The sequence below is a fragment of the Talpa occidentalis genome, unplaced genomic scaffold (assembly GCF_014898055.3).
Source record: "Talpa occidentalis isolate TD23 unplaced genomic scaffold, MPIMG_talOcc4v2.1 talOcc4.8, whole genome shotgun sequence".
Lineage (NCBI taxonomy): Eukaryota > Metazoa > Chordata > Mammalia > Eulipotyphla > Talpidae > Talpa > Talpa occidentalis.
The window spans coordinates 30840797-30853812 of NW_023605194.1; the positions used below are offsets into that span (position 1 = coordinate 30840797).

Consider the following 13016-nt stretch of genomic DNA (forward strand, 5'->3'; position numbering starts at 1 on the left):
TCATACAAAGAACAATTGTTCTTTACATTTAATTTAATTTTCCACTTTAGTTCCTAAATATCTGACCTTGAGTAAGCCTTGCTTCTAATTAGGTTCATAATGAAACCCAAGATTAAATCTCTGGGTTTCTCTGCTGACTGCATTTCTCCTAATGCACATTCTGGAAGGTGGGTATGAGAGCTGACAGGGCTATAGTGGTTCCTCCTATTTTCCCTATCAAACATACCTTTCAATGCATAGTGTTGCATAGGTTATCCTGTGTATAATATAAGATGTCATTTCAAAAAATAGTGAAAAGTGGATACTTCTCAATGCTTATAGCACAAAAATCTCATATTTTTGATATCTTGTATATATCAGACAGGGTCCTGGAGGAAAATTGGGGTATTTGAAAATAGTTCACTAAAGATGTGGGCTGTCGATAGGAAGCTCAAGAAAGAATATAGAGCCCTGGTGCTGGGAACAGTAGCTGTAGCTGTCTGCTTCTGCAAGTCCAAAGAGATATGGGAAGGAGCATTTACACAGCCTGGAAACTGAGAGAGCTGGGTGGTATAGACCACTTGGCTTCTGTGACACCTGGGACATAAACTGTGACTTTTACTGAGGGATAGTCATCCTGTGACAACCCCACAGGGAAGAAAGCAGGAAAATAAACACCACCTCCTTCCCCACCCTGTGTCTGGATGTCTGGTCTCTGCCCAAGCTCCCTCTGGCTCAGCCCAACAGGCAAGGTGGTCACAGCTGCACAAGTCTCCCTGCCTGCAGAGCACAGAGCAAGGGTACACAAAAGTGAAGAGGGGCTCCGAGCAAGCTGGGGAATAGGGGTAGAGCACCTTTGGGACAGTGTACATTAGGGCAGGGGTGTCCTCATCCATCAGCTCCTGATCCAAGGACCGTTCTCTGAGAACTGTTGCTGGGTCATCAATTCTGTAAGACCTAACGACATAGAGACAGATGGTTCATGCAGTTTCAACTATCAGTGAAGGTGGGATGGAGCAGAAAACAACAGACTGTGGAAAGTGCATGTTGTAAGAGATTAAAGCTTCCAGTGCAGTGCTTGCACCAGTGACCTGGGTTGGGGAACACATTCGTGGATATCCCTTGGGGCTAAAGGGGCTACTAAGTAGCATACAGATCAGAGGTTCTCAAGTAGGGATGATTCTGCTTTTTAGGGGATGTTGGCAAAGTCTAGAGACATTTATGGTTGTCACAACTGACAGGTGCTACCGGCATCTAGTGGGTAGATACCAGAGATGCTGCTCATCCTCCTACAATGTACGGGAGAACACCTACAACAGAGATTTATCCAGCCTAAAATGTCAATAGTGCCAATAGTTTAAGTAGGAAATAAGTGCTATCAAGGCAACCTCAATCCCTGGGGTCTGAAAGGTTTGGAGTGCTAAAAAAATGATTATAGACAAACAGCAACACTTCTTCATTTTAGAGACTGAAAAATGGGGTGGAAGGTGGGAAAATTTTCTAGGATAAAGACTAAAGAAAAGGAAGAGAAAAATAGAAAATAACTGATAGAATAGGGCCACATTGTCAACCTGGTTTAGGGTAAGAAGACCCAGAGCTGACTTGTCACTTGGGGACTGGCCTACTGAATATGCGGTTTCTGGTGAAACTGAGCATTACAGGAACACAAAAGTTGTGTAAGTTTCAGTTTGCTGATGCAGCATCCCCAGCAGGAGTGGCTCCATCTTGGGCCAATAGGAGCAAGAGATCCAGCATGGAGGGAACTCATGATGTGGTGCAGAGTGGAAGAGTGAATGGGGTGAGAGGCAGTTGGTCTGAATGCTGTGCTGAGAAGCTTATATTGAGGGTGAGGTGAACAAGCAAGGGTCTTCAGCAGGAGAAGAACCTAGTTATATATGTATTTTGGAAAGAGCACCCAGGTATGGAGAAAGGCAGGTCCCCACACTGGAGGACAAGGAGCAGAGGGAAGGCCATGGAAACCTAACAGGTGAGAGTGTCCATGGATCCTGATAGTCATGCCATGGCAGGAAGCTCAGGGCCAAGTGATAGGCTTTAGAGTTTGGGAGGTGGAGCCCACACTGGTGGCCCCTGAGATGAGGGGAGTTGGGAGTTCTTCACTTGCTCTGTGAAGAAAAGGGATCACTATTGGTGGGTGCTGCCATGAACAGGCACTGGCGGACCCTTGTCACGTCTAGTCCAATATTGATGTATCACCTCTGCAGGAACACAGGCTAGTGGCTTTGACTACTCATACTTAGGGAATTCAGGCCCATAGCTGTATTCCACAAAGTTCTCTGGGGCTGGGAAATAGATCAAGATGGAGTGTTGGAAGGACCAGGACTGGAGAGATAGCAGCAAACACAAGACCACAGCCATGCCAACCCCACATTTGACCACAGACTTTGTTCCTCATAGGAAGTGCTGCATTTACTTCGGGGGACCCCACAGGAAGTCACACTGCTACTCTGCAGACCTCCTCCAGGTGCACTGCCTGAAATAGACCAGGGATGGCAGGTAAGATGTTGTGATCTCTGCTCTTTCCACAGGGCTCATGTTCAGCCACTTTTCCTGTCTGGTGAGTCCTAACAAACCCATCTTTGCTTTAAATAGGGTTCAATGCCACCTTCTTCCACTGGGGCAGGAAAATAGCTGACTGCAAACCTCTATTAGTCTTTATTTAAGAATAAAGCAAATATAAAGAGAGTAGATATTAAAAAAAGAAGATAAGAATTCCCATTGTGAGAAATGCAGTGGAAAACAAGATCTGTATCCACCCTCCTAATGTATGAATTAAACACATATTATGGTCCAGAAAAGCAGGGAAATTCAGAATTTTTACCTTGATACCTATATTAGTAAGGTCCTCCAGAAAACAGAACAAATAGGGTGTGTATGTGTGTGTGTATTCATATCTATGTTGAGAAAGACTTTTAAAGAATTGGCTCATGTGATTGTGGGGATGGGCCAGTCTAAATTCTGCAGAGTAGGATGACAGGCTGAAAACTCAGAGCTGAGATTCCAATATGAGTCCTGAGGCAGCCTGGAGGCCAAATTTCCTTCCGGGGAATCTCAGTCTTTTCCTTTTAAGACCTTCAACTGATTGGATGAAGCCCTCCCATATTATGGAGGGGAATCTGCTGTATTATTAAATCTACTGCTTACCATTAATCTCACCCAAAAAATACCTTCCCAGAAATATTGAGACTAGTATTTGATCACACATTGGGATATTGTGGCTTAACTGATTTAGCGTATAAAATTAACCAATGAATTGGCACCTGGACCCATTTGGTTGGGTTCCCAGGACACACACTCTGTGGTAGACATTTGAGTGTGGGGGTTTATGGGCCAGAATGGCACATATTAAAAAAACTAGCAACAACAAATGTTGGCAAGGTTGTGGAGAAAAAGGAACTCTCCTGCACTGTTGGTGGGAGTGCAAACTGGTCCAATCACTATGGAGAGCTGTGTGGAGATTTCTGGACCTACTAAACATAGAGCTCCCATATGATCCAGCAATTCCACTCCTAGGTATTTACCCAAAGGACACAGAAACATCAATTCCAAAGAGCACCTGCACCCCTATGTTTATAGCAGCACTGTTTACAATAGCTAAGCTTTGGACACAACCCAAATGCCCAAAAATAGATGACTGGATCAAGAAGATGTGGTACATATATACCATGGAATATTACTCAGCATTCAAAAAAGATAAACACATGCAATTTGCAGCAACATGGATGGCGCTGGAAGGGATCATGCTCAGCGAAATAAGCCAGAAAGAAAAAAAAAAATACCGGATGGTCTCACTCATAGCAGGAATCTAGAAAACTTAAATAAGGGACCAGGAAAAAGAATAACTGTAACAAAGAAAATATCAAAATCAGCAAACAACGATGAACCAGAGATACTCTGTGGGGGGTGGGGGGTGGGGAAAGGAGGGCTTGGGGTCAAAATAAGGGGGTTGTAATTGTATGGGGAACATAAAAATAAAATTTAAATTAAAAAAAAAAGAGTGAGGGAAGAAGGGCGAGCAGAAAGGGAAGTTAATGTGAAGTAGCTGCAATAGAGGCCTTGATTAAGCCCCCAGCTTGCTCTGGAGCTGGCATGGCCCCCTAAAAGCTATCTGGAATTGGCTATTGTAGGTACAAAGGCCCCTACAGTAACCAGCACTGGCATATGAGCTGCTCCAAGGGAAGAGACTTAACTTTGACTGAGGCAGCTCCCTGGAGCTGAGTACAATTCCTGGGAAGCAGTGGCTGTGAGCCAGAGCAACTGGCCCTCCTAGTGGCAGGGGAGGAAGATCTCAGTCCCAGAGGGGAGCCTGTGTGGGTACCCCAGAATCTCCTGTACCTGCTCTGCCCTGCATCTGCTGCCCGGGCATCAGCAGTTGTCTGACATTCCTAAGTGTCATGATGCTTGATCTATAAGACGCTGATAAAGACAGTCGCTTATTATTGAGAGTGACTGTCACTAAAGACAACACAGGGCATTTGGTGACTTAGATCCTTATGATGCTGGGACCACAAGAGGTCATTTGACAAGACTTTGCTGAGAAAAGAGCTATGGAAAGGGCATCAGAAGTTGCCAGTTTGGAAGAGAAGGTAGAAGATGGCAACTGTATTAGGCAACTGAAAGAGGGGGAGGGAGGGCGGGATATGGGTTTAAGCAGAATAAAAGGAAACTAAGGACACTGGTGGAGGGGCAGGGGGGTGAACACATAGCAGGTACATGGACTGGAAACCTTGGAGAGGTTGAAAGATTTCTGAAGAGCAAGTACTAGGGATGATGGGCTGGAAAGAAAGGAATGTTTAAAAACGAAGTTCTGAAGTTCTTCCAAGGAGTATGAGAGAAATGTAACTGTGCTTAGTATTTATTTTTGTCTTACCCATTCAAACTTTGATTTTTTGGTATACATTGTATATTAGTAGTATCATACATGCTTATGATTTATAATTAAGTAAAAGTGCATATTTGGGGCTGTATCCCCCTCTCACTCTAGGGAGTGGGCAATCAGAAAGGTGAAGAGACACTAGGCTGTGATAGGTGGGAGTGGGGTGAGAGCCCAGCTCACCCTGGGTCACAACTCCATGTGCTCTATGACCCAGGCATGTAGGTCATGGGATAAAAGGTAATTTCCTAGAAAAGGTAAAGTCACAGCTGTCACATAGATACAAAAATATGAACGCATGCTAAAAATTTGATCTAACTAATTCAGAGGAAACCAGGCAAACTGGTTCAAAAGAGATTTCAAAGAACATGTTAATTTATGTAGAGTTATAAGATAGCTCAAAACAATGAATGCAGCTAGAATCAGATAACCCAGAAGGTTGTTCTGCAGAGAATGCATTTTCTATGAAGATTTTTTTTTTTCTGTAGAAGGTTGAGCCATGTTAGTGTGTAATAGCAGGTCACCAAGATTAGGATCTAGGACCTAGAGGGTCCAACAAGGATGTAAGCAGTTGATGAGAAATTAAGTAACGTTTGGGAGGGGAGATGGAGCTGTGAAAACAGGTTATCTTGGATGAGGACAGATTAAGACAAAGAGATTGAAAATGTTTTTCTTAATGGAAAGAGAGAGAAAAGTCATTGTTATTTCTGTTTTTATATTTTCTAAGTTTACCAAATATTTTTGGTTAAAAAATAAATAATGCTCACATTTATCAAGAGTTTTCCGAATGTCCCCGAGCCAAGGGGCTTGGAGGTGGTGAACTGTATTGTCTAGGCCTGGTGGAGCTGGGGTCCTGACAGGGGGAGACTGATCCCAGAGCCCATCTCTTAACTGCTCTGCTCTACAATCACATGGGGAAAAAAAAGTTTTATTTTTTAAAGAAGTAATTTTTAGATTTTTCTCAGCATGCACCTTGGATCCAGTAATCCTTAGCAGTTCCTTTTATAGACACCCGTGCTCTCAGCAGACAAAGAATTCAACAGGGCAACATGCACTGATTCAGAGCGGAGCTCCAGCCTGGATCAAGAAGACAGCCAAAGGGGCTGTGCCATTCCAGGCACAGGGGAGGGCCTGGGTCACAGGCCACAGTCTTGCCAAAAGGCTACCAGAGAAGCACAATGGGATCAAGAGCCAGAGAGACCCTGGACCACTTATCTGATGCATCCTCAGGATCCCCACCCTCACTTATGCAAATTTCGAGAAATGGATGCATTAGCATTGGCTACCTCTTTGGAAAAGGATATGAGGCAAAACTGCTACTCAGTTTGCGATATCAGGAGACTTGACAGGTAAGCATTACCACATTTGTAGACATTTTGTGAATGGTATGTGTTTCCATGATAGAAACTACAATGGAACAAACAGTACCTCAGATGCTCACCCAGGAGCTGCACTGTTGTAGGCATTGGAGAGAAGGTGAAAATAGGAGGAGAAAGTCAGAAGCTGTTTTAACCACAGCTTGTGAGCTTTGGGGACCACCCAGTGGTCCTCTAATAGTTTTGGAGCCTCCAGATGGCAGGTCTTGTTTTTTTCCCCAGCACACAAATCTTTGTCCACATACACCCTCTTAAAGCATTGTAATAAGAAAGAAGTTCTATTGTATGTATCATCATTTCTGTTGCTGTTATAACGTTTCACAATCAGTACATAAACACACACACACACACACACACACACACACACACCCCTTCAAAACCACACTGAAACATTCATTTTAACAGGAATTTTTAACTTAGTCTGTATTTTTGTTCACATCTCCCTTATGTATTTTCAATTCTCAGTTCTGTTCTTAAGGAAAACATACTCTTTTATTCAGATTGACAGATATATTTTCTGTATACCCAAGGGCTCAGAAACCTGTTTGAAGCAGAGAGAGGGGTACCAATACTGAGAGAGGGTAACATGCTGTTTCTAGGAATGTACTACCTTAATGCATGGACACTGAGCAGGCTAACCGAGAACAATGTGTTTGACACAATACACACCTGCTGAGATTGAATGTTATTGTTTGTTGGTCATTCTAGGACACTCACAAGGGTAGGTGAATTTCAAGTATGGAGCAACTGGTTAATTCAATTAAGCAGAATGAGATCTATGTCTATTAGGAGTCAGATGTACTTCCCTAAGAGCATTCAGATACGTGTTTTCAAAGAATGCCATGCCAGCCAAACAAAAGCCAACTATTTTCCAAAGTGAAACAGAGTGGGCAGACACATTCACTCATCAGCGGTGTTCATTTTCATGGCCTGAAAATGTATTTATAGTTCCTTACTATTATAGTCTAGGCAGTAATTGATACACCTCATAAAACATTTTGTAATGAAGCAATACAGTTCATTTTCATGGAGGAATGTTGGAATTGTGTGCCTGTTAGAAGGAGGTCTTGGCACTTTACTGGACTGGCATCTACTGCAAGGTTCATTTCTAAAGTTAGGGCAAAAGGTGAAAATAACATTAGGTTACATTACCCTTGAATATCATTCATTCCTTTGGAAGGTGTGATTTTTTTATTTGATCCCCTGTTATGGGAACATACCATTTTATTCTTTGCTTGAGTTTCACATGGCCACACCGTTGCAAAATGCTTATCTGTAAATACTGCACTCACAGGATGGAAGGATGTCAAATTCAAGTTTCCAAGTCACATTCACTTCAGTGCTGAGCTCGCTGAATGGGAACGCTCACTGAGTGGTCATGACTGAGTATTTAAGGTTCTTTCTCGGCCTAGACATATACTTAAATTCGTGTAACCAACATGCATATAGTTTCAGGAAGTATCATTTAGTGAAAAAGTGATGATACAATATTTCATGATACAAAATTAAGCCAGAGTCCTTGAAATGAGCCTAATTTTTCTCTACAGCTTCTGGGCACCACTATTCCTGAAATAGCAGAGGATGATTAGGTGGTTAAAAGTGTAATTTAACTGCAGCTGCCATGCTAGGTATATTATCAGGTAGGGTGACTGAGGGAGGAGGCTGCCGTGTAAGCAGAGGTGTTGATCAGATGGGGGGCAGAGAAGACCCCTGCGAAAGCCACTCTGGAGTTGGACTGTGACAGACACAGAGGCCTGGCCAGTAGCAGCTGTACAGCTAACAGCAGAGCAGAGACAGTAGCAGTCAGGGGCCTAGGTGCTGCCTTCAGTAGGGTTCTCTCTACATACTTCGAGGCTCTCAGGGAAAGCACCCACCCCAGGCATACCTAGCCTGGCCCACGACTCTTGCAGCTCAGGATTATCATTTGAACTTCAAACCCAGCAGTTGCTGGACTTCTCTATTTGGTGTCTTAGTCACACCACAGCCCCAACCTGCCAAATGCTAAAGTTCGGGAACAGAAGCCCTAAGTTCTTAGCTACATTTGCTGGGGCTGACAGGGTGGGGCTGATACTGGAGAGCTGGAGAAAGCTGAGCCTCATATAAGAGACGCAAAAGCAGAACTTTGTTGTGAGTTCAATCCCAGCCAATAGGGCAATTATAATATCCTGGTATTTCAGGCCTGAAAGTCTATCTACTCATCTGGCTTGTCTTCCTGAAAGAAGGACATGATTTTGGCAGCCCAAGTCTCTAAAGAGCAACTGTCCAGGGAAGTCGGACACTGTGTCTTCCAGCGTGGGTCAATATCATGTAGCAAGCAGAAATGATTTCACTCACCTCAGAGTTGGACTGAGATTCCTTTCCTTAAAAGTAGCTGCTAACGAGTTGCAGGATTTGGGGTGGGGCTTGATTCCAGGCCTCTGCCAGCTTGTACGGGGGAGGAAACTGGGCAGGGAGCCCTGGTGGGGTCTCCAGATTCTCTTCTAGTCTGTCTAGAAAAGGCTTCTTTCAACAGACAGTTTGGTAGGGAGGGAGTGAATGCAGGGAGCAGCTGAGGTCATTAAATGTAGTTGAGGTGAGCAGAGAGCTCTGGGCACCCTCTTCCCTTAAGGCTCTGAACAGGAGTCCTGCTGTATGAGCCCCAGACCCCTGATCTAACCTTGAGCTCTGGATGAAGGACTTTGCCTTTACTTGCTGTGTTCAGCTGCCAAGCAAATCCACTGTCCTTATCAGATTCCCCAGGTTGCCAGTCTTGCCCCTTCCATGAAAGTCTCCACTTGGGGACTCTCATGGACCTCTTCTTTCCTTGCTCACCTTTTCCCATGTTACAATCACATACCAGATCCTATCCCCGGGAATGGAAAAGCAGTCATTCTCCTGGGCTTAGTGGGATGATGGCCAGGACTTGATCCTGGGATATGGGGGGTGGGAAGAGATACCAGGCCCCCTCTGGACAGTCTGACTACCTTGCCTCTTGCCTCTCAAACTGATGGCCTCCCTGGGTCTCTGTCTCAGCAGAGTTAGTAGCTGGAACCCCATATCAAACCCAGAGAGCAAGGGACTCCTGGAAACAGCTGGAGGATGATGGTGCTGGGAGTTGCGGCGAGGGCAACCAGGGGTTGTGTGCTTTAGGCACCTTTACTCCCTGCTTCCTGGCAGGGAGGGAGGGAGAGGCCTCCTGCTGGGGGATTGTGAGGGGCTGGGACAGGGTTGGCCTGGGCAACAGGCTGGATTTCCCATTTTCTTGGACTAAACTTCCTTGATGTCACCTCTATGTTTACAAGAAAATTTGAATTTTCTATGCAGTGCTGTTGAGTACTTTAAGTTTTAAAATAAAATATCCCTTAAACTACTTGCTTAGATTTTTTTTAATATTGTTTTCTTAATTCCTCTTTAGTCCTTATAGCACAGTCTTCTTTCACACACATGAATGTACATGTATTCACATGAAATGCACATTGACATGTTCTCATGAGCAGAAATCATGTCTCTTTGATAGCAAAGTTCAAGTTGGGACAGACACCCCGACTCTACTGGGGAGGGGGACTGACTCTCTGGGTGTGTGTGGGTGGGTGCTTATAGCTATTGGGAGGTGCCAGAGCTAATTTCAAGAGCAAGAGGCATTGCTGGAAGGGGAGCAGGAGGGTGGGGGCATGTAGCAAAGTCAACCCATTGACTGGAGGTGGGGAAGGGAGGCTGGTGAGCAAGGGTTTATGTATTCGGTAAAAAACTAAATTTGTGTGTTTTTCTCTTAGATTTTCCTACTCATCCTCTCTAATCAGACTTTCGACAGATATTTTCTGAGCATCTTCTCTGCATGTTTGAAGTACTATGCAACACGCTCTGCCATCTGCATGAGCTGCTTTTTCTAGTCACAAAGCATCTATGGCACATTATGGAAGCCTTATTCTTTCACCTTTGTGTCTGCAGCTTCACTGCCAGACAATGAGCCTCACCCTTTGTCTGCTTCCTGTGTCACATGGGGAGTAAATGTCATTCCAGCTGGCTGCCTCTCCAAATAGGCACTTTTTCATTGCCTACAAAAGGACCTGATATTTGCACAAAGTGCTTTGAAGGTCATCTATTTGAGCTGCTCCCAACCTTCTTCTTTGACCCTTTCCATCTATTTCCTCCATTATAATAACAATCATAACCATCGTAGTCATAATAGCATCTGCATTTTACTGAGAGCTTATCCTGTACCAGGAGCCATGGATGGCTGTATAAAAATTATTTAATTTAAGCATTCCAACAATCCTATAAGTTTCTTGACATTCCCGTTTTTCTCATCATCTGCATCCACGGCCTCCTCTAGGTCTTCCCATTCACTCTCATTATCATGGGACTCTTGCAGATGATGAGAAAACTGAGGTCCCAGAGAAATTAATAAACCTCCTAGAGGTCTACACAACTTTGTTTTCTAAGTGAAGGTGCAGCGCTAGATCTGGGTCAGAGCTCTGCTTTCCATGCCATGCCCTCTTTCACATCCTCCATGATCTCCTGGGCTCAGTAAGGTGCTCCTCCAGCTCCTATAATGCACTGTGCCGCCTCCATCATAGCACTTACTCCCTGCTTTGTTACATTTTTTTTTTTTTACCACCTGCTCTTTCCATTCAATTTGAGACACCTCAAGGTCAGGGGCCATCCCTTGTTCATTATTCTCTTCTTGGTCTCAGAGCAGTCTCTGGCAGAAATTGTTGAGCCCTGATAGCTCTCATGTGATGTCATGATGCAACACCCTGAAAGGCAAGAGAAGGTGGGGAGAGGAATTTGTGATCAATGCTGGAAGACACATGGATTTCTGTTTTCTAGTCCTGAGTTGAACAGGGATGTTGAGGAAGCTGACATGTGCCATCCACTTGAAGCCCCTTCACCTACCATGGCAGCCGAAGCATATCTTACCATTTATTCTACAACAGAAGGCCAACTACCTTGTGGAGAATGTTTGGAGGCAGATTCAGCGACCATTCCTTTGCCACAGTTCTGCTCCTGGGGTTATTTCTCAAAGTCTTTGCCTCCAGAAGAGTCCCATGATAATGAGAGTGAATGGGAAGACCTAGAGGAGGCCATGGATGCAGATGATGATGTCCTCAGGTTTGTCTGAGTGGAATAAGGCTGGGCTGAGTTATTCTAGGGGAACTCAGGGTCACAATGTTTTGGTGCAGTTGATTGGGTGGTGATCTGCAGGCATCCCCTCTGAGTGTTACACCTCATCAAGGCGCTTACTGTAGTCCATAGTCCGTGATGACAATAACTTGAGTTATTGAGTTATTGTCATGAGTATTGTCATTCCTGTTTCATGAATGACACATTTGATTTTTCCTGGGGTCATTTAGTGCGTAAATGGCAGAATCAGAATTCAAGTCAAGGGTCTCCTGGACCATGTGACCAGTGCTCCCCTCCTCCTCAGCTTCCAGCTTGGGACTGGATACACGGTCTTTGTCAGACCTCTCTCTTTGGTGACTGCTTATGAAGTGCTGATTTCTGTTTTGTTTCTTCCTGCCTATGTCTGGGCTAGGTATAGTTCAGAGAAGAGTTTGGGTGTCATTGAGCTTTTGATTGAGCTGCTATATCTCAAAACAATGAACTCCTTTTTGATTAAGAACATAAGATGCCACCAGAGTCACAACTGGGGTCAAACAGCAATAAGGAAACCTACCTCATGCTGTTTTTGTAAGAGTTACATGTGCCTACCCGTATCCCAGTATAAAAAAATTAGGCTAAATGTTTCAGAAACTTTCACATAAATACATAGGCACATTGAAACCTACTGAGGCATTGACTTATGAAGATTTAGGTATAATTGAAACACACTCACTCACTTCATTCCATTGGGTCCCTGCTACATTTTTACTACAAATGATTGACCTGGCTTCTTAGTGGCCACTGTCAGGCCAGCCAATAAGGTGGGTGGATATTTGAAATTCAAATATGACAAAAGGGCTGGTTCTTATCTAAAATTGAAAGCAACAAGTTAATAGAGGGGATGACATGGAGGCTTTGAAGACTGTGCACACCATTTATGGAAAAGCTGAACACTGACAACTTTGGGAATGATGCACTATCGGCTCACAAAAGTGTAGAGCAAGCATGGCGTGGCTTCTGTGTGGAAGGCAATCTTCCCATAGGGTATTCCTAGGGGAGATAGGGTCAGCAATACTCTGGGCATTCACATAGAAGCAACCAGCAATTTCAGTGCATATTAAACATCCCAGGAGATGCACAGAGCCCTGGAGGGAGGCTGCAGAGAGGAGAGTAGTGAGGATTTTGTCATTGGAGGAGCTCATGCTTGAAACCTAGCTCTGCCACTCACTTGGTGGGTGACCAGCAACTAATGATTTTTAAGCCATCTGAGACTCAGCTAACCTACTGCCAAACAGCAATAAGGAAACCAACCTCATGCTGTTCTTGTAAGAGTTAGATGACAATGCATGTTAAGTGTTGAGCACACTACTATGTGGTAAGGACTCAAAAGGTGTTAGCTTTATAAATCATAAAGAAGGAAATGAATTCAGTGAGATGATGCAACCTTATAATCAATCCCACTGGTTTTTGTTCCACAGGACAAAGGAACTAGGCAGTCAGATTTGTGCCCTAACATGAGGTGGGCAGTGGTGGGGAAAGTACTGTTATATAGTCAAGGTGTCAGGAACCAGAGCAGACTGAACAGCCCTCAGGTATGAATGATGACATGGGATGTAGTTAGTCCTAGCCTTGTCGTAGTCAGTGATTCTCCCTGCAGAGAGGAGGCAGATACGTGGGTGTGAGTGACC

General features: G+C 44.3%; 1 protein-coding gene across 1 annotated transcript in view; it reads left to right on the plus strand.

The window, feature by feature from the left end:
• The window catches only part of FRMPD2 (FERM and PDZ domain containing 2), a 70593-nt gene extending 59246 nt beyond the window's left edge, over nt 1-11347 (plus strand). Inside the window, exons 24-26 of the mRNA XM_054690410.1 lie at nt 2395-2493; nt 5879-6219; nt 11056-11347. Coding sequence (XP_054546385.1) covers nt 2395-2493; nt 5879-6219; nt 11056-11347 — 732 coding nt within the window. The remainder of the gene's footprint in view (nt 1-2394; nt 2494-5878; nt 6220-11055) is intronic.
• Nucleotides 11348-13016: the final 1669 nt, after the last annotated feature.